The sequence below is a fragment of the Pseudophryne corroboree genome, chromosome 1, assembly GCF_028390025.1.
Source record: "Pseudophryne corroboree isolate aPseCor3 chromosome 1, aPseCor3.hap2, whole genome shotgun sequence".
NCBI classification, from domain to species: Eukaryota; Metazoa; Chordata; class Amphibia; order Anura; family Myobatrachidae; genus Pseudophryne; species Pseudophryne corroboree.
Window position 1 is genome coordinate 1098072373 of NC_086444.1, and position 27418 is coordinate 1098099790.

Here is a 27418-nt window from a genome sequence, read left to right on the forward strand (position 1 = left end):
ATTTCAGTGCCAACTTAAGGACTTGTACTTACTTTCCTTCCTATAGCACCGCTGGCTTTCTTAGGTGGAGGGGGCTCAAAGATTCTCTGCTGTTGCTGGGGTGGGAGAGTAGAATACAAGGGGATGATCTTTATGTCTCCAACTTCAGGGCCCAAGTCATCGATCTCACGTTTAATTCTTTTACATGCTTCATCAATTTCCTAACAACAAAATAGGGATTTTTGTTTACTTACCGTAAAATCTCTTTCTCTGATTCCATCTGGGGGACGCTGCGCCATTACTTGTGGGTTAGAGGTGTGTGGTAGTGGAGTTTGGCACAGAACTATTAAAACCTGACTCCTCCCCCCTCTAACCCCTCCCATCTCCTTCCTGCCTAGCCAGTACCTCAGTTAACGTTTAGCCAAGCCAAAGGAGATAGACCAACAAAAATTTTCTGGTTAAACCAGACAAGATAGACCAACAAAAATTTACTGGTTAAACCAGACAAACATCTGGGAGGGATCGCAGCGTCCCCCAGATGGAATCAGAGAAAGAGATTTTACGGTAAGTAAACAAAAATCCCTATTTCTCTTTCATCCATCTGGGGGACGCTGCGCCATTACTTGTGGGATTTCCCAAAGCAAGCCAATAAGAGGAGGGAGACGGAGACGGCATAGCCGTCCGCAAAATGTGACGCCCAACAAAGGCAGTCTACAAACCGAAAGTATGAAAACTGTAAAATTTATTAAACTAATGCACAGATGACCATGTCGCCATCCGACACAGCTGCTCAATAGGCGCACCCCCGCGAACAGCCCAAGAAACTCCAACAGCTCGAGGTGAAGGAGCTCGGATTGACTCAGGAACTGAAACGGCAGAAGACTGATATGGTCGAAGGTACCCAACGAGCCACTATGTACTTGGAAGCCGGACAATCTCGTTTGGACGCATCAATTAAAAACCAACAAAGCATCCGTACGATGGATATAATCCGCACGAGATAAAGAAAACCATAAGGTCCTAAGCTCATCTAAAAAATCAACTGGGAATCCTCCGTGGAAGGGGAAAGAGTAACGCTGGAAGGACAATGTCCTGATTTAGATGAAATGCTGACACAACCTTCAGAAGGAATGTTTTGTTCGCAGAACCCCCCGATTATCATGAAACACCAACAAGGGTGGACTGCAAGAAAATAGCTGCCAATACAGATACTCATTTTGCTGAGGCAATTTTCTATAGGAAAACAATAGAGGAACGTTAGACACCGCAATTCTACAGATTCCAAAGGGTCAATGGAGATTTTTGAAGAGACGTAAGGACTAAGGTAAAGTCCCAGGGAAGAACCGGAGGAACAAAAAGGTAGCTAAATCCGCAGAAATCCCTGAAGGAACGTCAGAACCTCTGGAATGATAACCAGTCTCTTTAGAAAAAAGAACCGTCAAGGCAGAAACCTGACCCATTTGTGAAGAAAGTCTCAGACCCTTATTGAGACCCTCCGGAAGGAAGAATAACAGACGAGGAACTCTAAACAAATCCGGTGTTAAACCACGCTTTTTACACCAAGCAACGTAAATACGCCACACTCTGTGGTAAATCTCAGAAGCCACCGGCCTGCTAGTCTGAATCATAATTTACACAACAGGACGAGAATAAAACTTTTTTTTTTTTTTTTTTTTTTTTTTTTTACTTGAAAACCAGCCGATTCAACCTGGGTAGTGAGATGGTCCTTGAATCCTAAGATGTGGATGCGGAGGGGGTCGGAATGGTTCCCTGATGACCATAGTGCGCAGAAGAGCGTACCACTGTCAGCCTGGCCAATCTGGGCCACCAGAATGATTGGAAGATCTTCTCTCCGAATGCGTTGAAGCAGACTTGGAGTTAGTGGAAATGTTGGCACCTAACCCAGCTGAAAGTGCCACAGCGCCATCAGTGCATCGATTAGAATTTCTAGAGGGACCCGAGTACTACATCGGGTATCCCCGACCAGCTACTAGAGTCAGAACACCACCCGGTGAAGTTCCCACTCTCCTGGATGCACCGTGTGACGGCTTAAGAAATCCGCTTTTCAGGTCTCGATTCCTGGCATGTGAATCTCGGATCTGGTCGGAACCCAATGTTCCGACCATATGAAAATCTTGTTTATGTAAGCAACCGCCGTGGTGGTGTTGGACCGAATCCGCACTTGATGACCCTGTACTCTGGTTTGAATCCGGAGTAGTGCCTACCGAATCGTCCTCAACTCCAAGATGTTGATCTGCAACTCTGACTCTTTGACTGGCCTCGAGCTCTGGTCAAATTGGAGCTGTGAAGCCACCAGCGAAGTGACTGACGAGTCTGTACAGACAAGCGGAACAGCTGTAAGTTGAGATGAGGCCCTGTCCGAGTCCAACAGTTGAGAATCTGAGCCTGAAGGAGTCGAGCATGAAACTTGGCATATGGAACTGCCGCGAAGGTTGCCACCATCCTGGAAATGCAGCAGTGCTCAAATTCTGGACTGTATGTCCTGAATGAGGGAGAACACTTTCTGTTGTTGGTATCGAATAAGAGTTCCAGAAACATTATCTTCTGGGAATGAAGCCAAGACGACTTTGGACAATCTATTATTGATCCAAATAACTGTAGGGTCTCTATTGTGAGACGCAAGGTCTGGTGAAGAATCAACTCTGACGGTGCCCTGATCAACAGATCATCCAAATACAGAGTAATGTTGACTCCCTGACGCTGCAAAACTGCAACCGCATGGTCTATGATCTTTGTGAATACCCGAGGAGCCGTGGCTAGGCCAAAGGGAAGAGCCTGAAACTGAAATGTCAAGGCTGACGGTGACTCTAAGAGCTTTATGATCCGTACAAATAGGAACAAGCAGATATGCGTCTTACAGTATGTCTAATGCAACCAAATATTCCCCTGTTTCCATGGCGATGATAATCGAGGGGATGTAGTCCATTTTGAGCTTTTGGGTTGAAACGAACCGTCCACTTTGTCCACGGGTAAAATCCCCAACCTCTCTAATGAGCGGGAACTAGAAAAATTTTCTTAATTCCGTAGATGAGTGGCTGTTGCATGACGAAGAACTCGACGGCTGGAGGGACCGTTTGGAAGAGAAGTGAAGAACACACGATACGGGACTGGTTCCTCGAGATCTAACGTATATCCTCTGGATATGACCTCCGTCACCTACCTATTTGGTTTCGACAGGAGTCGCACTTCTTTGAACTGTAGTAACAGAGTCCCGACCGTCACTGCTCCCTCCGGCGTTATGCAGTAGGTTTGTCGGTAGGTTTACTTCTACCTCTGAAACTGTTTTCGTGGATATGTGGAGACAGCACGAAAGGAATGGAACTACCTCTGTCCTGTACATGAAAGGAACAAACCCTTGTATTTGGTTTCGGAAGGAACAGCCGGAAGAAAGGGCTCCTGCCCTCCTGTAGTAGCTGAAATAATCTTCTTTTATTCCGACCCAAAGAGAACTCACCTTCAAAGGGTACCGCCGACAAGGTCTGTTGGAGTCAAAATCGGCATTCCAACCCCGAAGTCAAAGAGACCGTCTTGCTGTCACGGTCAAGGTAGAAATACGGGAGTGTAGTGTAGCAGAATCAATCAAGGCCTCACCCACATAAATAAGAGTCTCTGAAATCTGTCCTGCTAATTGAATGGCTTCCGATGGATCGTCAGATTGCATTCCAGATATGACCTGTGCTAGTCCGTCATCCGCGGCCCTGAGGACCCAAGCGCCAGCTAGAATCGTGATAAAGAAAACAGATCTAGGCATTGCTTCAATCATCCTATCTGTAGGATCTTTCCATGTCACCGACTGTACCGAAGGAATAGCCGTAGCTCCTGCTAAAAGTGAAATGAGTGTGCCTACCTTTGGGCTGTTTTCTGTAAAAGGATATAGAAATTTTAATTTCTTAGGGACTTGGAACGATAATCCGGTTTAAGTCAGGCCTCCTTTAAAATATCCCTGTTATTAAGAGTCTGCCGGATGGTGTCTAACAGCAATCTAACACTTGAGCTAATAACACAATAATTTTTTCAGACCGAAACTTTGTCCCACTCTGGGTCTATGTCCCCATTCTCCAATGGGACTGACTCTAACTCCTCCCCCATAAAGTTATAGCGGGCAACGGTTGTGACCGTGTTGTAGTAGGAAAACTGTCGGCAAGTTTACAAACTTGTTTAGGGATTGAGTTAAATTAGCAAGACATCTGCCCATATTTTGAGCCCACGGAGGCAGAGACAGGTCCGCAGAACCTTCCTGTTGGTCCACCACCGATGCACCAGAGCATAAAGGATATAGGGTACCCGCGTCCGCCCTACCCTTAGCGAGCCTTGACTCACATTGCAAGTAGGCAATTTAAAAACCCCTAGGGTGTCTTCCCCCTTCTGGAAAATTCTGGTCTCGCCAGGATTCGAACACGGGATGCACGCATTACAGGTGGAGACTGAAACCACTATGACATCACAGACCACCTTATGTTCATAATGAAATTTTTTAAAAACAAATGCACTACCAATGTACTATAAACTCAGTAGAGTAGTGGTCAGCACTGTGAAGCATACTGTGTAATTTATATTGAGACAAATTCTGTTCACTCATTAAAGTATAGAATACATAATGCCCCCAAAGTATACTTGTTGTTAGGTGACCTCCACTGAATAAACAGGGTGAGTATTACTTAAAAGGTGTCCAAGCTCAGTGCTGTGTGTCTCACCGCGTCCCCCATACTGCCTGGAGAAGATGGCGGCCGGAGCTTTGTAAACGCTGTACGGGAGTGTGTGTCAGGTAGTGCAGGGCGGGAATCCGTCCCTTCTCTGAAGCAAGTGCGCGCCGGGTAGCTCAGCGTAGGCGCGCTATATTTACAGTTCCCGCCGCGTCCCCCTGTTCGGGTAGCGGCTCCCGTACACCGCTACATACAGTGACTCTGTTCGGCAGCAGCTACCGGGTGTCGCTACTTACAGCGGCCACCGGGTGTCGCTACTTACAGCGGCCCTGCTCAAGCAGTGACTCCCGTGCGCCGCCATCTGATTGCTAGTGGCTCCCGCGCGCCGCTACTCACAGCGGCTCTGTTCGGCAGCATCTATCCACATATCTCCCAGGGAGTGACTCACCACTCTCCCGGGCTACTCCGTCAACAACCTTAGTAGGAATAAATAAATCCTTGGTAATGCGCTCCTCCGTTCACCTCCCGAGAGAGAGCTGGGGTGGGGGTGGGGGGAGGGGGGGGGGGAGATAGGGGGAACATAATAAATATATAAAGATATAGGAAGGATATAGGAAGGATAGACCAATACTGTCAGAGACAGATTGTGTCTATCCTGTACCTTCTCACTGCCGACTTCTTAGAAATAGGAATCCAGCCCCAGTGACCGAAGTGTGGTGACCTCCAGCGGCAGATTATAGAGTGGGAACTTATCTAACCCCACTCTAATAGTACCTGTCACCTGTATACAGGGACTAGGCACTTAAATAATAAAATAAGAAAATACCTAACTAAAATATTCAGAGAGAAAAAAATCTGTGTCTGTACTCCACAGGCACAAAACAAAAACTGAGGTACTGGCTAGGCAGGAAGGAGATGGGAGGGGTTAGAGGGGGGAGGAGTCAGGTTTTAATAGTTCTGTGCCAAACTCCACTACCACACACCTCTAACCCACAAGTAATGGCGCAGCGTCCCCCAGATGGATGAAAGAGAAATGTATTCAGTTACAGACATTTAGTAGAAAAAAAAAAAAAAAAAGAATAAAAATGGGGATTTAAAAAAAAAAAACAAAAAAAAAAAAATTGTTTAAAAATTTGTGTAAGGTGCTTCTAGTGGATGGCCCACATTTATTTCCAAATATTACACAAACTATATTGAAGGGAAACTCGAAAAAGCTCATGTTCGAGGGCATGAGACGCAAATTGTGAGTCACAAGCCATAGTTTTTATTGCAAACAATAATATACATTTTTAATAACGGCACCACTTTAAGGAAACTTATCAGAATGACAACCAATGAACAAGCTCCATCACACTTAGAATACAAGCTTGGGTATTATGGCAGTAGTTCGCAGTTTGGCCAGATTGTATGATATGAAACGTTGACAAAACCTTTTATTTTCTCGTTATCTAGGGGTTTAAACATAGGAGGATTAACTTTAGCCAACAGATGATGAAGGGAAATGGCTGGACCCTGGGCCAGCGATTCACCTGGATACCTGCCAATAGTATACTGTTCAAATCATGCAAACCCCTCCCACCACTCCAAAATAAGCCACTGAAGTAGTGGGAAGGGGTGCGTGGCATTAGACCACAGTCTCTACTGGATGAGAGGGGAATTAAATATGTAAAAAGTGTTAAACTAATGCTTCGGTAAGCATCTTTCTGAATAGCTCTGGGGTATAAAACTAAACAATTTTACATTTACAGATCAATACAAAATATTTAAGAAATTTTAGTTATGTACAGGTCAGATTTCCAGACCTTAATCAGCCCAATGGACTCACACTTGATCTGGTTTACACACAGCAGCTTCTCATTGTACTACACTGGGGATTTTTGTTATAATTGCAGTCATCTACATACGTGAGGCAGCTGTGCTTACGGAGAATACTGCTTGCAATGAGAGGGATCAGCAAGTTGGCATCAATAAATATGAGGGATCCTTTCTAATAATTTGCATGCTACTTCCCTGCACTAGTATCCGTAGTGAGCATAACAAAACATTCATTGCTGTACTGATGCTACTTGAAAGACATTAACCCTATTGTTTAACAGAACTTTACAGAGACTTATTTAAAAATAAGAATTTACTTACCGATAATTCTATTTCTCGTAGTCCGTAGTGGATGCTGGGGACTCCGTCAGGACCATGGGGAATAGCGGCTCCGCAGGAGACAGGGCACAAAAATAAAAGCTTTAGGATCAGGTGGTGTGTACTGGCTCCTCCCCCTATGACCCTCCTCCAAGCCTCAGTTAGGATACTGTGCCCGGAAGAGCGTACACAATAAGGAAGGATATTGAACCCCGGGTAAGACTCATACCAGCCACACCAATCACACCGTATAACTTGTGATCTGAACCCAGTTAACAGTATGACAAACGTAGGAGCCTCTGAACAGACGGCTTACAACAATAACAACCCGATTTTTTTTGTAACAATAACTATGTACAAGTATTGCAGACAATCCGCACTTGGGATGGGCGCCCAGCATCCACTACGGACTACGAGAAATAGAATTATCGGTAAGTAAATTCTTATTTTCTCTAACGTCCTAAGTGGATGCTGGGGACTCCGTCAGGACCATGGGGATTATACCAAAGCTCCCAAACGGGCGGGAGAGTGCGGATGACTCTGCAGCACCGAATGAGAGAACTCAAGGTCCTCCTCAGCCAGGGTATCAAATTTGTAGAATTTTGCAAACGTATTTGCCCCTGACCAAGTAGCAGCTCGGCAGAGTTGTAATGCCGAGACTCCCCGGGCAGCCACCCAGGATGAGCCCACTTTCCTTGTGGAATGGGCCTTGACAGATTTAGGTTGTGGCAAGCCTGCCACAGAATGTGCAAGTTGAATTGTGCTACAAATCCAACGAGCAATCGTCTGCTTTAAAAGCAGGAGCACCCATCTTGTTGGGTGCATACAATATAAGCAGTGAGTCAGACTTTCTGACTCCCGCCGTTCTTGAAATATATATTTTCAATGCCCGGACCACGTCCAACAACTTGGAATCCTCCAACTCGTTAGTAGCCGCAGGCACTACAATAGGCTGGTTCAGGTGAAACGCTGACACCACCTTAGGCAGAAAATGAGGACGCGTCCGCAGTTCTGCCCTGTCCGTATGGAAAATCAGATATGGGCTCTTATATGATAAAGCCGCCAATTCTGATACTCTCCTGGCTGAAGCCAGGGCCAGTAGCATGGTTACTTTCCATGTGATATACTTCAGCTCCACCGATTTGAGCGGCTCAAACCAATGGGATTTGAGAAAATCCAAGACTACATTAAGATCCCACGGTGCCACTGGGGGCACAACCTGGGGCTGTATATGTAGTACTCCTTTTACAAAAGTCTGGACTTCAGGAACTGAAGCCAATTCTTTCTGGAAGAAAATCGACAGGGCCGAAATTTGAACCTTAATGGACCCCAACTTGAGGCCCATAGATAATCCTGTTTGCAGGAAATGTAGGAATCGACCCAGTTGAAATTCCTCCGTGGGGGCCATCCTGGCCTCACACCACGCAACATATTTTCTCCAAATGCGGTGATAATGTTGTGCAGTCACCTCCTTCCTGGCTTTTACCAGTGTAGGAATGACCTCTTCCGGAATGCCTTTTTCCTTTAGAATTCGGCGTTCAACCGCCATGCCGTCAAACGCAGCCGCGGTAAGTCTTGGAATAGACACGGTCCCTGCTGAAGCAGGTCCCGTCTTAGAGGTAGAGGCCACGGATCCTCCGTGAGCATCTCTTGAAGTTCCGGGTACCAAGTTCTTCTTGGCCAATCCGGAGCCACTAGTATCGTTCTTACTCCCTTCTGCCGTATAATTCTCAGTACTTTTGGTATGAGAGGCAGAGGAGGGAACACATACACTGACTGGAACACCCACGGTGTAACCAGAGCGTCCACAGCTATTGCCTGAGGATCTCTTGACCTGGCGCAATACCTGTCCAGTTTTTTGTTGAGGCGGGACGCCATCATATCCACCATTGGTTTTTCCCAACGGTTCACAATCATGTGGAAGACTTCTGGATGAAGTCCCCACTCTCCCGGGTGTAGATCGTGTCTGCTGAGGAAGTCTGCTTCCCAGTTGTCCACTCCCGGAATGAATACTGCTGACAGTGCTATCACATGATCTTCCGCCCAGCGAAGAATCCTTGCAGCTTCTGCCATTGCTGTCCTGCTTCTTGTGCCGCCCTGTCTGTTTACGTGGGCGACTGCCGTGATGTTGTCCGACTGGATCAACACCGGCTGACCCTGAAGCAGGGGTTTTGCCAGACTTAGAGCATTGTAAATCGCTCTTAGCTCCAGTATATTTATGTGAAGAGACATCTCCAGGCTTGACCATACTCCCTGGAAGTTTCTTCCTTGTGTGACCGCTCCCCAGCCTCTCAGACTGGCATCCGTGGTCACCAGGACCCAGTCCTGTATGCCGAATCTGCGGCCCTCTAACAGATGAGCACTCTGCAACCACCACAGAAGAGACACCCTTGTCCGTGGCGATAAGGTTATCCGCTGATGCATCTGCAGATGCGATCCGGACCATTTGTCCAGCAGATCCCACTGAAAAGTTCGTGCGTGGAATCTGCCGAATGGAATCGCTTCGTAAGAAGCCACCATCTTTCCCAGGACTCTTGTGCATTGATGTACAGACACTGTCCCTGGTTTTAGGAGGTTCCTGACAAGTTCGGATAACTCCCTGGCTTTCTCCTCCGGAAGAAACACCTTTTTCTGAACCGTGTCCAGAATCATTCCCAGGAACAGCAGACGTGTTGTCGGGGTCAACTGAGATTTTGGAAAATTCAGAATCCACCCGTGTTGTTGCAGCACTACTTGGGTTAGTGCTACTCCGTCCTCCAGCTGTTCTCTGGACCTTGCCCTTATCAGGAGATCGTCCAAGTAAGGGATAATTAATACGCCTCTTCTTCGCAGAAGAATCATCATTTCGGCCATTACCTTGGTAAAGACCCGAGGTGCCGTGGACAATCCAAACGGCAGCGTCTGAAACTGATAATGACAGTTTTGCACCACGAACCTGAGGTACCCTTGATGTGAAGGGCAAATTGGGACATGCAGGTAAGCATCCTTTATGTCCAGGGACACCATAAAGTCCCCTTCTTCCAGATTCGCTATCACTGCTCTGAGTGACTCCATCTTGAACTTGAATTTTTGTATGTACAGGTTCAAAGATTTCAGATTTAGAATAGGTCTTACCGAGCCGTCCGGCTTCGGTACCACAAATAGCGTGGAGTAATACCCCTTTCCCTGTTGTAGGAGGGGTACCTTGACTATCACCTGCTGACAAAACAGCTTGTGAATGGCTTCCAATACCGTCGCCCTGTCTGAGGGAGACGTTGGCAAAGCAGACTTTAGGAACCGGCGAGGGGGAGACTTCTCGAATTCCAACCTGTAACCCTGAGATACTACCTGCAGAATCCAGGGGTCCACCTGTGAGCAAGCCCACTGTGCGCTGAAATTCTTGAGTCGACCCCCAACCGTTCCTGAGTCCGCTTGTAAGGCCCCAGCGTCATGCTGAGGGCTTTGCAGAACCCTGGGAGGGCTTCTGTTCCTGGGTAGGGGCTGCTTGCTGCCCTCTCTTACCCCTTCCTCTGCCCCTAGGCAGATATGACTGTCCTTTTGTTCGCTTGTTCTTATAGGACCGAAAGGACTGCGGCTGAAAAGACGGTGTCTTTTTCTGTTGGGAGGGGGTCTGAGGTAAAAAGGTGGATTTTCCGGCAGTTGCCGTGGCCACCAGATCCGATAGACCGACGCCAAATAATTCCTCCCCTTTATACGGCAATACTTCCATATGTCGTTTGGAATCCGCATCACCTGACCACTGTCGCGTCCATAAACTCCTTCTGGCAGATATGGACATCGCATTTACTCTCGATGCCAGAGTGCAAATATCTCTCTGCGCATCTCGCATATAAAGGAAAGCATCCTTTAATTGCTCTATAGTCAATAAAATACTGTCCCTATCCAGGGTATCAATATTTTCAGTCAGGGAATCCAACCAGACGACCCCAGCACTGCACATCCAGGCTGAGGCGATGGCTGGTCGCAGTATAACACCAGTATGTGTGTATATACTTTTTAAGGTAGTTTCCAGCCTCCTATCTGCTGGATCCTTGAGGGCGGCCGTATCAGGAGACGGTAACGCCACTTGTTTTGATAAGCGTGTGAGCGCCTTATCCACCCTAGGGGGTGTTTCCCAGCGCGCCCTAACCTCTGGCGGGAAAAGGTATAATGCTAATAACTTTTTTGAAATTAGCATTTTTCTATCTGGGTTAACCCACGCTTCATCACATACATCATTTAATTCCTCTGATTCAGGAAAAACTACAGGTAGTTTTTTCACCCCCCACATAATACCCCTTTTTGTGGTACTTGTAGTATCAGAGATATGCAAAGCCTCCTTCATTGCCGTGATCATATAACGTGTGGCCCTACTTGAAAATACGTTTGTTTCATCACCGTCGACACTAGATTCAGTGTCTGTGTCTGTGTCGACCGACTGAGGTAAAGGGCGCTTTACAGCCCCTGACGGTGTCTGAGACGCCTGGGCAGGTACTAACTGGTTTGCCGGCCGTCTCATGTCGTCAACTGATTTTTGTAATGTGCTGACATTATCACGTAATTCCATAAACAAAGCCATCCATTCCGGTGTCGACTCCCTGGGGGGTGACATCACCATTATCGGCAATTGCTCTGCCTCTACGCCAACATCGTCCTCATACATGTCGACACACACGTACCGACACACAGCAGACACACAGGGAATGCTCTTATCGAAGACAGGACCCCACTAGCCCTTTGGGGAGACAGAGGGAGAGTTTGCCAGCACACCCAAGCGCTATAATATATATGGGAACAACCCTATATAAGTGTTGTTCCTTATAGCCGCTTAAATATATAAAAATATCGCCAAAATATGCCCCCCCCTCTCTGTTTTACCCTGTTTCTGTAGTGCAGTGCAGGGGAGAGTCCTGGGAGCCTTCCTCACAGCGGAGCGGAGCAGGAAAATGGCGCTGTGTGCTGAGGAGAATAAGCCCCGCCCCCTATTCCGGCGGGCTTTTCTCCCGGAGTTTTAGACATTTGGCATGGGTTAAATACATACATATAGCCTCAATGGCTATATGTGATGTATTCTTTTGCCATAAAAGGTATTATATATTGCTGCCCAGGGCGCCCCCAGCAGCGCCCTGCACCCTCCGTGACCGTCTGGTGTGAAGTGTGTGACAACAATGGCGCACAGCTGCAGTGCTGTGTGCTACCTTCATGAAGACTGAAGAGCCTTCTGCCGCCTGTTTCCGGACCTTCAATCTTCAGCATCTGTAAGGGGGGTCGGCGGCGCGGCTCCGGGACGAACCCCAGGGTGAGACCTGTGTTCCGACTCCCTCTGGAGCTAATGGTGTCCAGTAGCCTAAGAATCCAATCCATCCTGCACGCAGGTGAGTTGAAATTCTCTCCCCTAAGTCCCTCGATGCAGTGAGCCTGTTGCCAGCAGGACTCACTGAAAATAAAAAACCTAAAAAACTTTTTCTAAGCAGCTCTTTAGGAGAGCCACCTAGATTGCACCCTGCTCGGACGGGCACAAAAACCTAACTGAGGCTTGGAGGAGGGTCATAGGGGGAGGAGCCAGTACACACCACCTGATCCTAAAGCTTTATTTTTGTGCCCTGTCTCCTGCGGAGCCGCTATTCCCCATGGTCCTGACGGAGTCCCCAGCATCTACTTAGGACGTTAGAGAAATGTGTTTATTATAGGAATTAAATCTGCATGCATATAATTCTTTTACATACAGATGCAGCCATGCTCACCTTTTCTGCGATGCCGCATGCTGCAACATGGCTTGCTGTATGGTGCGCAATCGCTCCATTAATTCCCAAAAGCGACCACCGGCTGCGAATAATCGCAGCCTTGCATGCCATGCAACATGCTGCATTGCAGTAAGATAAGCATGGCTACATTTGCAGGTCTCATAATACCTTTAGTACTGTACTCAGGTCTCCTGCCAATCTTCTACAAACATAATGTTCCTCAAAAACCAGTCAGGGCATGGGCTAATGGGTATGTCACTGGTGTGATCAGACTTTATTTCTTCATAAAATATCACACATATTAGGCAGAGAGGTGGCAGCCAACTCCCAGGTGAATACTTATGTTTTGCTCTGTACTACGCAACAGCAAAGAAACACGATAAGGTTTTATACTGCACCCAGTGAATTCAGGTGTATACCCCATAGCAAGAATGAGAAAAGGGATTAAGAGAAATCAAACAAGTACCCATATAAGTAAAGAGACAACACATGGAAAGCAGTTGTGGGCATCCTTCTTACAAACCTCTTGCCCTGTGAGGAATAGTAGAAGATCTCCCTCCTCTTCTTCACACATATGAATCTGGATCACGGTACGGATGGCTGCTTCTAGGTAGTCCCTCTCCGGCTCTGGAGTGTAAAAGATTTCTACAGGATGTGTACGGCCAGGAATTGTTAACAGAGGACAGCTATCAAAATAAACCTGGAATTTGCCTGCATCAAGAGTGGCACTCATGACTATCACCTAAATAAAAGAAAGACCAGGCAAAAGATGAGGAAATGATGGAAATACAAAGCATAGTAGAGGTTTCTATGTGATCTCATTTGAGGCTACAGGGTGGAACGCAATGAAAAAAGCACAAGAGAAACACATACAAGTAGTGCAATTTAATGTTGCTCAATGGTCACACTTTACAAAAAAGAAAAGGATTCTGTTTACAAACCTATACTAATACTATATAATACAAATGAGATATTTTACATCAGAGCACTGACCACTGCAACGTCCCCACCAATGGTCTTTGGGCTTATTGATCTGAAGAACGAATATGCTTCCCTACAAGCTTATTATGTGTACACACAATATGGAAATGCTCTCTGAAATGATTCAGGTTTCAAAACTAAAGCCCCCAATTACTTTTCACTCTGCTGAGGAAGTAGGTATGGAGGAAGAGTTACTGACCCAACCAAGAACATATGATTAGGGAAAACTCAAAACATGACCTGCTGAGGTTACTTGAAGACTGGAGTTGAGAAACACTGTCTTAGACTCGGAGTTAATCGCAGGCGAAGCTCAGAGCTCCCATAAGACAACTGCATTTCATGAGATGCTCTGATGAAAATGTACCCTCTGCAGGCAATATTACAGCCATAGAAAGACAGATCATTAAACTTCTGAAAATGCTTTTACTGTGTTAATAGTAAAACTGTTGATGCTTCAAATATCTTAAGGCTAAAACCTATGTAGTGTTCCCTCTAGAAATTAAATGGGGCAGGGCGCCGGACTCCGGGGGCATATTTGGGGCGCGGCCACGCAAATCAGGGGGCGTGGCTACGCTTACGTCATTTTAGTGGGCGGTGCGGCCCACATACGCTGCCGTAGGGGGCGTCCGTTGCCGGCGACGTCACTCTTGGGGGTGTACCCTGCACCTCCGTCGGTGCTGGGCTAACCCCAGCCCTTCTTCCAAAGCGTGAATGGATGACGTGCGCATGCGCACGGCATCTTTACACGCTGGGAGGGCAGGAAGCGGGCGGCTGTTCTAGCAGGGCGCCGCAAAAGGGGCAGGGCGGGTTTTGCCTTTATAAAAAACGGCAGGGCACGGCACCCAGCTAAAATAGCCTAGAGTGAACACTACCTATGCAATACATACACTTTACTGGTCAAAAAAGAGACATTTGTATGCTCACACCTGCCTACAGGGTGTCACTCAAAGCCTAATAGACTTAGGCATAAAGCTTATTTTAACTAGTGTCAATGCTTCGGAGATTGCAGGTGACTGATGCAGAATGTGTTCCAGCCCATTATCTTTATTTTATCATTTTGTGTCTTCTGAAAGGGTGGTTGTGGGGGACGACAGACTTTTAGGAGAGTTTTACAGTATTTCAGATCGTTAGGCACTTCAAATAAATGCCTGTGCTTATGAAGCTTTATCAACACCTAAACTGAAGGCGCAGCACCCCTTTTATCACACGTGAATTGGAATCACTCTTTGTAAGAATAAAAATGGAAATAGCTAGGTACATTACCTTTAAATCATTCCTTTGCCGCACCACCTCTTTTAAAACTCCCATTAAGATATCTGTAGCTAAAGTCCTTTCGTGAGCTTCGTCAAGAATAACTACACCATATCGCTCCAACAGTGGGTCATTCATAGCTTCCCGGAGTAACATACCATCAGTCATGTACCTGGAGAGAGAGAAAACCATTATACGCATAACAAACATGACAGCACGCCACCAGTATCATGATGCTAGTGACCTCCACACAACAAAGACGTGTAACCACTCCCAATTTTTAGACATTGCTCACAGCCTAATAAAGTCATTGTTTTATGTGGTGTACTCCATTTGTAGTTGCGGCACTAGAGCTGCACTGTTTATTAACTCACCATTAGCAAAACCCCTGATCTCACTGCCTGCTACTGGGAAACGTACACTGCCGCTAAACAAGCAACGAAATCCTAACATATCAAGATTTGTTCAGTAACTCTGCATACCAGCTTTCTCCATACAGTAAGACAGTACCATGTAATACCACGGAAGACTCATAATAAGGCTTTCCCAATAGATTTATGCCGAGATAGGTACAAGAGTGACTACTGTGTTAATTACTGAACTCCATTCAATATGAATCAACTGCACTCTAAGCTACTAAACGCAGCCTATTAAATCACTAGTAGCCAGTGACATCATGGAGGCATCTAGTGCATGATGTTCCACTACTAAGTCCATTACTTCAAGGAAAACGCGAGTCCAATGTAAACATAACTAAACCATTTTCCCTCTTAATTTCTGTAAGGATTATACAACTTTGAAGTCATGTTACAAATGCTTTACTTACTTTAAGATTGTTTTTGCACTGCTGCAGTCTTCAAATCGAATAGAGTAACCAACTTCCTGGCCAAGCATAACATCCATTTCATCAGCAACTCTCTGGGCCACACTCATTGCCGCTACTCTTCTGGGTTGGGTACATGCAACCCCTCTCTTGGGACCTGGCAACGACCTCATGTACTCTACACACCACTGAGGAATCTACAATAAAATACACAACCGTTTTACTGCACAGAAATGGGTTCTCATATGCTGACACTTAAGGAGAAATTCAGTTCTGCATTTGGTGTTGCTGGACATTACCATGATATCAGACTGACCACCATGGATCTTCAACCTGAGGCCCTGCAGCTGCTGTGGAACAACACATCACATAATGTCCTGCCTCAGTTTTGGCATACCTTAATAGCAAAACTGTGGCAGGGCATGCTGGGATGTATAGTTTCACTGGAGGGCCACAGATTGAAGACCCACGCTGTACACATTACTGTCCATGACAGTGCATAATCTTTGCAAATTATCAAAGATACAGGGAGCTAAATGCCTTTGCCCGACCATTTGAGGTATTTTGCAGCCTGTGTGTTGAAATTAATTATCCATGAGGCTTAGTTAATATAGAAAACTCTTGTAACCTACTAGTAATATACAACATCTGCAATCTCTAGAAGTACCGATTTCAGTAATACATATCACTCCTGATACTTTCATACAAAAGGAATATTCCAAGAAGTGAAACAATGTTTCTAAGACAGAGATTATAACCCTCATCAGTCTATGTAAACTTGCAGGGTACAAAGGACATACCTGTGTAGTTTTCCCAGAACCGGTCTCTCCCACCAAAACAAAGGACTGGTTCCTCATGAGGATATCTGTAAAACGTTCTTTGTACTCCCAAACTGGCAGCTGAAGACGATTTTTTAAGATTTCATAGTAGCGCGGTGTATGTGGTAGATTTGTAAATGGATTCACGCCTTGGGCAAGTGCTGCTGGCTTTACAGCTTGAACTCCTGCAGCTGTGATATACGGGGTATTTGCTGTACCACGTGACTCTTTATCTTTGTCCCTATCCCGTTCACGGTCACGATCTCTATCACGATCCCGGTCTTTTGATCGGTCATCTCTATCACGATCTCTCTCCTTACTAAAAAAAAAAAAAAAGTATTTGTTAAATATTAAACTGAAAAAAATAAGATTTTACTTACCGATAAATCTATTTCTCGTAGTCCGTAGTGGATGCTGGGGACTCCGTCAGGACCATGGGGATTAGCGGCTCCGCAGGAGACAGGGCACAAAAATAAAGCTTTAGGATCAGGTGGTGTGCACTGGCTCCTCCCCCTATGACCCTCCTCCAAGCCTCAGTTAGGATACTGTGCCCGGACGAGCGTACACAATAAGGAAGGATTTTGAATCCCGGGTAAGACTCATACCAGCCACACCAATCACACCGTACAACTTGTGATCTGAACCCAGTTAACAGTATGACAACGTAGGAGCCTCTGAACAGACGGCTCACAACAAGAACAACCCGATTTTTTTGTAACAATAACTATGTACAAGTATTGCAGACAATCCGCACTTGGGATGGGCGCCCAGCATCCACTACGGACTACGAGAAATAGATTTATCGGTAAGTAAAATCTTATTTTCTCTAACGTCCTAGTGGATGCTGGGGACTCCGTCAGGACCATGGGGATTATACCAAAGCTCCCAAACGGGCGGGAGAGTGCGGATGACTCTGCAGCACCGAATGAGAGAACTCCAGGTCCTCTTTAGCCAGGGTATCAAATTTGTAGAATTTTACAAACGTGTTCTCCCCCGACCACGTAGCTGCTCGGCAGAGTTGTAATGCCGAGACCCCTCGGGCAGCCACCCAGGATGAGCCCACCTTCCTTGTGGAATGGGTCTTGACAGATTTAGGCTGTGGCAGGCCTGCCACAGAATGTGCAAGTTGAATTGTGCTACAAATCCAACGAGCAATCGTCTGCTTAGAAGCAGGAGCACCCAGCTTGTTGGGTGCATACAGTATAAACAGCGAGTCAGATTTTCTGACTCCAGCCGTCCTTGAAATATATATTTTCAATGCCCTGACAACGTCCAGCAACTTGGAATCCTCCAAATCGCTAGTAGCCGCAGGCACCACAATAGGCTGGTTCAGGTGAAACGCTGACACCACCTTAGGCAGAAAATGAGGACGCGTCCGCAGTTCGGCCCTGTCCGAATGGAAAATCAGATATGGGCTTTTATACGATAAAGCCGCCAATTCTGACACTCTCCTGGCTGAAGCCAGGGCCAGTAGCATGGTTACTTTCCATGTAAGATATTTCAAATCCGCCGATTTGAGTGGCTCAAACCAATGGGATTTGAGAAAATCCAAAACTACATTAAGGTCCCACGGAGCCACTGGGGGCACAACCGGGGGCTGTATATGTAGTACTCCTTTTACAAAAGTCTGGACTTCAGGAACTGAAGCCAATTCTTTCTGGAAGAAAATCGACAGGGCCGAAATTTGAACCTTAATGGACCCCAATTTGAGGCCCATAGACAATCCTGTTTGCAGGAAATGTAGGAATCGACCCAATTGAAATTCCTCCGTGGGGGCCTTCCTGGCCTCACACCATGCAACATATTTTCTCCAAATGCGGTGATAATGTTGTGCAGTCACCTCCTTCCTGGCTTTAACCAGTGTAGGAATGACCTCTTCTGGAATGCCTTTTTCCCTTAGAATTCGGCGTTCAACCGCCACGCCGTCAAACGCAGCCGCGGTAAGTCTTGGAATAGACACGGTCCCTGCTGAATCAGGTCCCGTCTTAGAGGTAGAGGCCACGGATTTTCCGTGAGCATCTCCTGAAGTTCCGGGTACCAAGTTCTTCTTGGCCAATCCGGAGCCACGAGTATCGTTCTTACTCCCCTTTGCCGTATAATTCTCAGTACTTTGGGTATGAGAGGCAGAGGAGGAAACACATACACTGACTGGAACACCCACGGTGTTACCAGAGCGTCCACAGCTATTGCCTGAGGGTCTCTTGACCTGGCGCAATACCTGTCCAGTTTTTTGTTGAGGCGAGACGCCATCATATCCACCTTTGGTTTTTCCCAACGGTTCACAATCATGTGGAAGACTTCTGGATGAAGTCCCCACTCTCCCGGGTGTAGATCGTGTCTGCTGAGGAAGTCTGCTTCCCAGTTGTCCACTCCCGGAATGAACACTGCTGACAGTGCTATCACATGATCTTCCGCCCAGCGAAGAATCCTTGCAGCTTCTGCCATTGCTCTCCTGCTTCTTGTGCCGCCCTGTCTGTTTACGTGGGCGACTGCCATGATGTTGTCCGACTGGATCAACACCGGCTGACCCTGAAGCAGGGGTTTTGCCAGGCTTAGAGCATTGTAAATCGCTCTTAGCTCCAGTATATTTATGTGAAGAGACATCTCCAGGCTTGACCATACTCCCTGGAAGTTTCTTCCCTGTATGACCGCTCCCCAGCCTCTCAGACTGGCATCCGTGGTCACCAGGACCCAGTCCTGAATGCCGAATCTGCGGCCTTCTAACAGATGAGCACTCTGCAACCACCACAGAAGAGACACCCTTGTCCGTGGCGATAAGGTTATCCGCTGATGCATCTGCAGATGCGATCCGGACCATTTGTCCAGCAGATCCCACTGAAAAGTTTGTGCGTGGAATCTGCCGAATGGGATTGCTTCGTAAGAAGCCACCATCTTTCCCAGGACTCTTGTGCATTGATGCACAGACACTTTTCCTGGTTTCAGGAGGTTTCTGACAAGTTCGGATAACTCCTTGGCTTTCTCCTCCGGAAGAAACACCTTTTTCTGAACCGTGTCCAGAATCATTCCCAGGAACAGCAGACGTGTTGTCGGGGTCAACTGAGATTTTGGAAAATTCAGAATCCACTCGTGTTGTTGTAGCACTACTTGGGTTAGTGCTACTCCGTCCTCCAGCTGTTCTCTGGACCTTGCCCTTATCAGGAGATCGTCCAAGTAAGGGATAATTAATACGCCTCTTCTTCGCAGAAGAATCATCATTTCGGCCATTACCTTGGTAAAGACCCGAGGTGCCGTGGACAATCCAAACGGCAGCGTCTGAAACTGATAATGACAGTTTTGCACCACGAACCTGAGGTACCCTTGATGTGAAGGGCAAATTGGGACATGCAGGTAAGCATCTTTTATGTCCAGGGACACCATAAAGTCCCCTTCTTCCAGATTCGCTATCACTGCTCTGAGTGATTCCATCTTGAACTTGAATTTTTGTATGTACAGGTTCAAAGATTTCAGATTTAGAATAGGTCTTACCGAGCCGTCCGGCTTCGGTACCACAAATAGCGTGGAGTAATACCCCTTTTCCTGTTGTAGGAGGGGTACCTCCACTATCACCTGCTGAGAAAACAACTTGTGAATGGCTTCCAATACCGTCGCCCTGTCTGAGGGAGACGTTGGCAAAGCAGACTTTAGGAACCGGCGAGGGGGAGACTTCTCGAATTCCAACCTGTAACCCTGAGATACTACCTGCAGAATCCAGGGGTCCACCTGTGAGCAAGCCCACTGCGCGCTGAAATTCTTGAGTCGACCCCCCACCGTTCCAGAGTCTGCTTGTAAAGCCCCAGCGTCATGCTGAGGGCTTTGCAGAACCCGCGGAGGGCTTCTGTTCCTGGGAAGGAGCTGCTTGCTGCCCTCTCTTACCCTTTCCTCTGCCTCGGGGCAGATATGACTGTCCTTTTGCCCGCTTCTTATAGGACCGAAAGGACTGCGGCTGAAAAGACGGTGTCTTTTTCTGTTGGGAGGGGGTCTGAGGTAAAAAGGTGGATTTCCCGGCAGTTGCCGTGGCCACCAAATCCGATAGACCGACGCCAAATAATTCCTCCCCTTTATACGGCAATACTTCCATATGCCGTTTGGAATCCGCATCACCTGACCACTGTCGTGTCCATAAACTTCTTCTGGCAGATATGGACATCGCACTTACTCTCGATGCCAGAGTGCAAATATCCCTCTGAGCATCTCGCATATAAAGAAAAGCATCCTTTAATTGCTCTAAAGTCTGTAAAATACTGTCCCTATCCAGGGTATCAATATTTTCAGTCAGGGAATCGGACCAGACCACCCCAGCACTGCACATCCAGGCTGAGGCGATGGCTGGTCGCAGTATAACACCAGTATGTGTGTATATACTTTTTAGGGTAGTTTCCAGCCTCCTATCAGCTGGATCCTTGAGGGCGGCCGTATCAGGAGACGGTAACGCCACTTGTTTTGATAAGCGTGTGAGCGCCTTATCCACCTTAGGGGGTGTTTCCCAGCGCGCCCTAACCTCTGGCGGGAAAGGGTATAATGCCGATAACTTTTTTGAAATTAACCTCCACACCAACATCGTCCTCATACATGTCGACACACACGTACCGACACACAGCAGACACACAGGGAATGCTCTATTGAAGACAGGACCCCACTAGCCCTTTGGGGAGACAGAGGGAGAGTTTGCCAGCACACACCCAAGCGCTATAATATATATGGGAACAACCCTATATAAGTGTTGTATCCTTATAGCAGCTTAAATATAGTAATATCGCCAAAAAAAGTGCCCCCCCTCTCTGTTTTACCCTGTTTCTGTAGTGCAGTGCAGGGGAGAGTCCTGGGAGCCTTCCTCACAGCGGAGCTGAGCAGGAAAATGGCGCCGTGTGCTGAGGAGAATAAGCCCCGCCCCCTATTTCGGCAGGCTCTTCTCCGGAGTTTGTGAGATCTGGCAGGGGTTAAATACATCCATATAGCCTCAAGGGCTATATGTGATGTATTTTTTAGCCATAAAAAGGTATTATACATTGCTGCCCAGGGCGCCCCCCCAGCGCCCTGCACCCTCCGTGACCGCTGTGTGAAGTGTGCTGACAACAATGGCGCACAGCTGCAGTGCTGTGCGCTACCTCAGGAAGACTGAAAAGTCTTCTGCCGCCTGCTTCTGGACCTCTTCCATCTTCGGCATCTGCAAGGGGGGTCGGCGGCGCGGCTCCGGGACCGGACTCCATGGCTGGGCCTGTGTTCGATCCCTCTGGAGCTAATGGTGTCCAGTAGCCTAAGAAGCCAATCCATCCTGCACGCAGGTGAGTTGACTTCTCTCCCCTAAGTCCCTCGATGCAGTGAGCCTGTTGCCAGCAGGACTCACTGAAAATAAAAAACCTAAAAACTTTTTCTAAGCAGCTCTTTAGGAGAGCCACCTAGATTGCACCCTGCTCGGACAGGCACAAAAACCTAACCGAGGCTTGGAGGAGGGTCATAGGGGGAGGAGCCAGTGCACACCACCTGATCCTAAAGCTTTATTTTTGTGCCCTGTCTCCTGCGGAGCCGCTAATCCCCATGGTCCTGACGGAGTCCCCAGCATCCACTAGGACGTTAGAGAAATACCCTTTTTTGTGGTACTTGTAGTATCAGAAATATGTAACACCTCCTTCATTGCCCTTAACAAGTAACGTGTGGCCCTAAAAGAAAAAATAAGAATTTACTTACCGATAATTCTATTTCTCGGAGTCCGTAGTGGATGCTGGGGTTCCTGAAAGGACCATGGGGAATAGCGGCTCCGCAGGAGACAGGGCACAAAAAGTAAAGCTTTCCGATCAGGTGGTGTGCACTGGCTCCTCCCCCTATGACCCTCCTCCAAGCCTCAGTTAGGTACTGTGCCCGGACGAGCGTACACAATAAGGGAGGAATTTTGAATCCCGGGTAAGACTCATACCAGCCACACCAATCACACCGTACAACTTGTGATCAAACCCAGTTAACAGTATGATAACAGAGGAGCCTCTGAAAGATGGCTTCCTAAACAATAACCCGAATTAGTTAACAATAACTATGTACAATTATTGCAGATAATCCGCACTTGGGATGGGCGCCCAGCATCCACTACGGACTCCGAGAAATAGAATTATCGGTAAGTAAATTCTTATTTTCTCTATCGTCCTAGTGGATGCTGGGGTTCCTGAAAGGACCATGGGGATTATACCAAAGCTCCCAAACGGGCGGGAGAGTGCGGATGACTCTGTAGCACCGAATGAGAGAACTCCAGGTCCTCCTTAGCCAGAGTATCAAATTTGTAAAATTTTACAAACGTGTTCTCCCCTGACCACGTAGCTGCTCTGCAAAGTTGTAATGCCGAGACCCCTCGGGCAGCCGCCCAAGATGAGCCCACCTTCCTTGTGGAGTGGGCCTTTACAGATTTAGGCTGTGGCAGGCCTGCCACAGAATGTGCAAGTTGGATTGTACTACAGATCCAACGAGCAATCGTCTGCTTAGACGCAGGAGCACCCATCTTGTTGGGTGCATACAATATAAACAACGAGTCAGATTTTCTGACTCCAGCTGTCCTTGCAATATATATTTTTAATGCTCTGACCACGTCCAGTAACTTGGAGTCCTCCAAGTCACTTGTAGCCGCAGGCACTACAATAGGCTGGTTCAGATGAAATGCTGACACCACCTTAGGGAGAAAATGCGGACGAGTCCGCAGTTCTGCCCTGTCCGAATGGAAAATCAGATATGGGCTTTTGTAAGATAAAGCTGCCAGTTCTGACACTCTCCTGGCCGAAGCCAGGGCTAGTAACATGGTCACTTTCCATGTGAGATATTTTAAATCCACCTTTTTTAGTGGTTCAAACCAATGAGATTTTAGAAATTCCAAAACCACATTGAGATTCCACGGTGCCACTGGAGGCACCACAGGAGGCTGTATATGCAGCACTCCCTTAACAAAAGTCTGGACTTCAGGAACTGAAGCCAATTCTTTTTGAAAGAAAATCGACAGGGCCGAAATTTGAACCTTAATAGATCCCAATTTGAGACCCATAGACAATCCTGATTGCAGGAAATGTAGGAATCGACCCAGTTGAAATTCCTCCGTCGGAGCACTCCGATCCTCGCAACATATCTTCGCCAAATGCGGTGATAGTGTTGCACGGTTACTTCCTTCCTTGCTTTAATCAAAGTAGGAATGACTTCTTCCGGCATGCCTTTTTCCTTTAGGATCCGGCGTTCAACCGCCATGCCGTCAAACGCAGCCGCGGTAAGTCTTGAAACAGACAGGGACCCTGCTGAAGCAAGTCCCTCCTTAGAGGTAGAGGCCACGGATCTTCCGTGATCATCTCTTGAAGTTCCGGGTACCAAGTCCTTCTTGGCCAATCCGGAACCACTAGTATCGTTCTTACGCCTCTTTGCCGTATAATTCTCAATACTTTTGGTATGAGAGGCAGAGGAGGAAACACATACACCGACTGGTACACCCAAGGCGTTACCAGCGCGTCCACAGCTATTGCCTGCGGATCTCTTGACCTGGCGCAATACCTGTCCAGTTTTTTGTTGAGGCGAGACGCCATCATGTCCACCATTGGTCTTTCCCAACGGGTTACCAGCATGTGGAAGACTTCCGGATGAAGTCCCCACTCTCCCGGGTGAAGGTCGTGTCTGCTGAGGAAGTCTGCTTCCCAGTTGTCCACTCCCGGGATGAACACTGCTGACAGTGCTATCACATGATTCTCTGACCAGCGAAGAATCCTTGCAGCTTCTGCCATTGCACTCCTGCTTCTTGTGCCGCCCTGTCTGTTTACATGGGCGACTGCCGTGATGTTGTCCGACTGGATCAACACCGGTTTTCCTTGAAGCAGAGGTTCTGCCTGGCTTAGAGCATTGTAGATTGCTCTTAGTTCCAGAATGTTTATGTGAAGAGACGTTTCCAGGCTCGTCCACACTCCCTGGAAGTTTCTTCCTTGTGTGACTGCTCCCCAGCCTCTCAGGCTGGCGTCCGTGGTCACCAGGATCCAATCCTGTATGCCGAATCTGCGGCCCTCCAATAGATGAGCACTCTGCAACCACCACAGAAGAGATACCCTTGTCCTTGGAGACAGGGTTATCCGCTGGTGCATCTGAAGATGCGACCCTGACCATTTGTCCAACAGATCCCTCTGGAAAATTCGTGCATGGAATTTGCCGAATGGAATTGCTTCGTAAGAAGCCACCATTTTTCCCAGGACTCTTGTGCATTGATGTACAGACACCTTTCCTGGTTTTAGGAGGTTCCTGACAAGCTCGGATAACTCCTTGGCTTTTTCCTCCGGGAGAAAAACCTTTTTCTGAACCGTGTCCAGAATCATCCCTAGGAACAGCAGACGAGTTGCCGGCATTAACTGGGATTTTGGAATATTCAGAATCCAGCCGTGCTGTTTTAGCACTTCTTGAGACAGTGCTAATCCCCTCTCTAGCTGTTCTCTGGACCTTGCCCTTATTAGGAGATCGTCCAAGTATGGGATAATTAATACGCCTTTTCTTCGAAGAAGAATCATCATCTCGGCCATTACCTTTGTAAAGACCCGAGGTGCCGTGGACAATCCGAACGGCAGCGTCTGAAACTGATAGTGACAGTTTTGTACAACGAACCTGAGGTACCCCTGGTGTGAGGGGTAAATTGGAACGTGGAGGTACGCATCCTTGATGTCCAAGGACACCATAAAGTCCCCTTCTTCCAGGTTCGCTATCACTGCTCTGAGTGACTCCATTTTGAACTTGAACTTCTTTATGTACAGGTTCAAGGACTTCAGATTTAGAATAGGTCTTACCGAGCCGTCCGGCTTCGGTACCACAAATAGCGTGGAATAATACCCCTTTCCCTGTTGTAGAAGAGGTACCTTGACTATCACCTGCTGAGAGTACAGCTTGTGAATGGCTTCCAAAACCGTCTCCCTTTCTGAGGGGGACGTTGGTAAAGCAGACTTCAGGAAACGGCGAGGCGGATCTGTCTCTAGTTCCAACCTGTACCCCTGAGATATTATCTGCAGGATCCAGGGATCTACCTGCGAGTGAGCCCACTGCGCGCTGAAATTCTTGAGACGACCGCCCACCGCCCCCGAGTCCGCTTGAGAAGCCCCAGCGTCATGCTGAGGCTTTTGTAGAAGCGGGGGAGGGCTTCTGTTCCTGGGAAGGAGCTGCCTGTTGGTGTCTCTTCCCCCTTCCTCTGCCTCGTGGCAGATATGAATATCCCTTTGCTCTCTTGTTTTTAAAGGAACGAAAGGGCTGCGGTTGAAAAGTCGGTGTCTTTTTCTGTTGGGGAGTAGCTTGAGGTAAAAAGGTGGATTTCCCGGCTGTAGCCGTGGCCACCAAATCTGATAGACCGACTCCAAATAACTCCTCCCCTTTATACGGCAAAACTTCCATATGCCGTTTTGAGTCCGCATCGCCTGACCACTGTCGCGTCCATAAACTTCTTCTGGCCGAAATGGACATAGCACTTACCCGTGATGCCAGTGTGCAGATATCCCTCTGTGCATCACGCATATAAAGAAATGCATCCTTTATTTGCTCTAAAGACAGTAAAACATTGTCCCTATCCAGGGTATCAATATTTTCAATCAGGGACTCTGACCAAGCTACTCCAGCACTGCACATCCAGGCTGTCGCTATAGCTGGTCGTAGTATAACACCTGTATGTGTGTATATACTTTTTTGGATATTTTCCATCCTCCTATCTGCTGGATCTTTAAGTGCGGCCGTCTCAGGAGAGGGTAACGCCACTTGTTTAGATAAGCGTGTGAGCGCCTTGTCCACCCTAGGAGGTGTTTCCCAGCGCGCCCTAACCTCTGACGGGAAAGGGTATAAAGCTAATAACTTCTTTGAAATTAGCATCTTTTTATCGGGGGCAACCCACGCTTCATCACATACATCATTTAGTTCTTCTGATTCAGGAAAAACTATAGGTAGTTTTTTCACACCCCACATAATACCCTGTTTAGTGGTACCTGTAGTATCAGCTAAATGTAACGCCTCCTTCATTGCCAAAATCATATAACGTGTGGCCCTACTGGAAAATACGGTTGATTCGTCACCGTCGCCACTGGAATCAGTGCCTGTGTCTGGGTCTGTGTCGACCGACTGAGGCAAAGGGCGTTTTACAGCCCCTGACGGTGTTTGAGGCGCCTGGACAGGCACTAACTGATTGTCCGGCCGTCTCATGTCGTCAAACGACTGCTTTAGCGTGTTGACACTATCCCGTAATTCCATAAATAAAGGCATCCATTCTGGTGTCGACCCCCTAGGAGGTGACATCCCCATATTTGGCAATTGCTCCGCCTCCACACCAATATCGTCTTCATACATGTCGACACACACGTACCGACACACAGCAGACACACAGGGAATGCTCTTAACGAAGACAGGACCCCACTAGCCCTTTGGGGAGACAGAGGGAGAGTTTGCCAGCACACACCAAAAGCGCTATATATGACAGGGATAGCCTTATAATAAGTGCTCCCTGTATAGCTGCTTTTATAATATAATTTTTGCCACTATTTTGCCCCCCCTCTCTTGTTTTACCCTGTTTCTGTAGTGCAGTGCAGGGGAGAGACCTGGGAGCCGTCCTGACCAGCGGAGCTGTGTAAGGAAAATGGTGCTGTGTGCTGAGGAGATAGGCCCCGCCCCTTTTCCGGCAGGCTCGTCTCCCGCTCTTTAGTGTATTCTGGCAGGGGTTAAATATCTCCATATAGCCCCCGGAGGCTATATGTGAGGTATTTTTTAGCCAAATAGGTTTTCATTTGCCTCCCAGGGCGCTCCCCTCCCAGCGCCCTGCACCCTCAGTGACTGCCGTGTGAAGTGTGCTGAGAGGAAAATGGCGCACAGCTGCAGTGCTGTGCGCTACCTTTAGAAGACTGAGGAGTCTTCTGCCGCCGATTCTGGACCTCTTCATGTTTCAGCATCTGCAAGGGGGCCGGCGGCGAGGCTCCGGTGACCATCCAGGCTGTACCTGTGATCGTCCCTCTGGAGCTGATGTCCAGTAGCCAAGAAGCCAATCCATCCTGCACGCAGGTGAGTTCACTTCTTCTCCCCTAAGTC

At 47.6% G+C, this 27418-nt stretch overlaps 1 protein-coding gene across 2 annotated transcripts in view; it reads right to left on the bottom strand.

Moving 5' to 3' along the window:
- The window catches only part of DHX15 (DEAH-box helicase 15), a 114976-nt gene that overhangs the window by 43550 nt on the left and 44008 nt on the right, over positions 1-27418 (bottom strand). For both annotated transcript variants that reach the window (XM_063921769.1, XM_063921779.1), the window contains exons 2-6: positions 16355-16691; positions 15558-15751; positions 14744-14903; positions 13023-13241; positions 33-200 (exon numbers count right to left, since the gene is read on the bottom strand). In XM_063921769.1, coding sequence (XP_063777839.1) covers positions 33-200; positions 13023-13241; positions 14744-14903; positions 15558-15751; positions 16355-16691 — 1078 coding nt within the window. The remainder of the gene's footprint in view (positions 1-32; positions 201-13022; positions 13242-14743; positions 14904-15557; positions 15752-16354; positions 16692-27418) is intronic.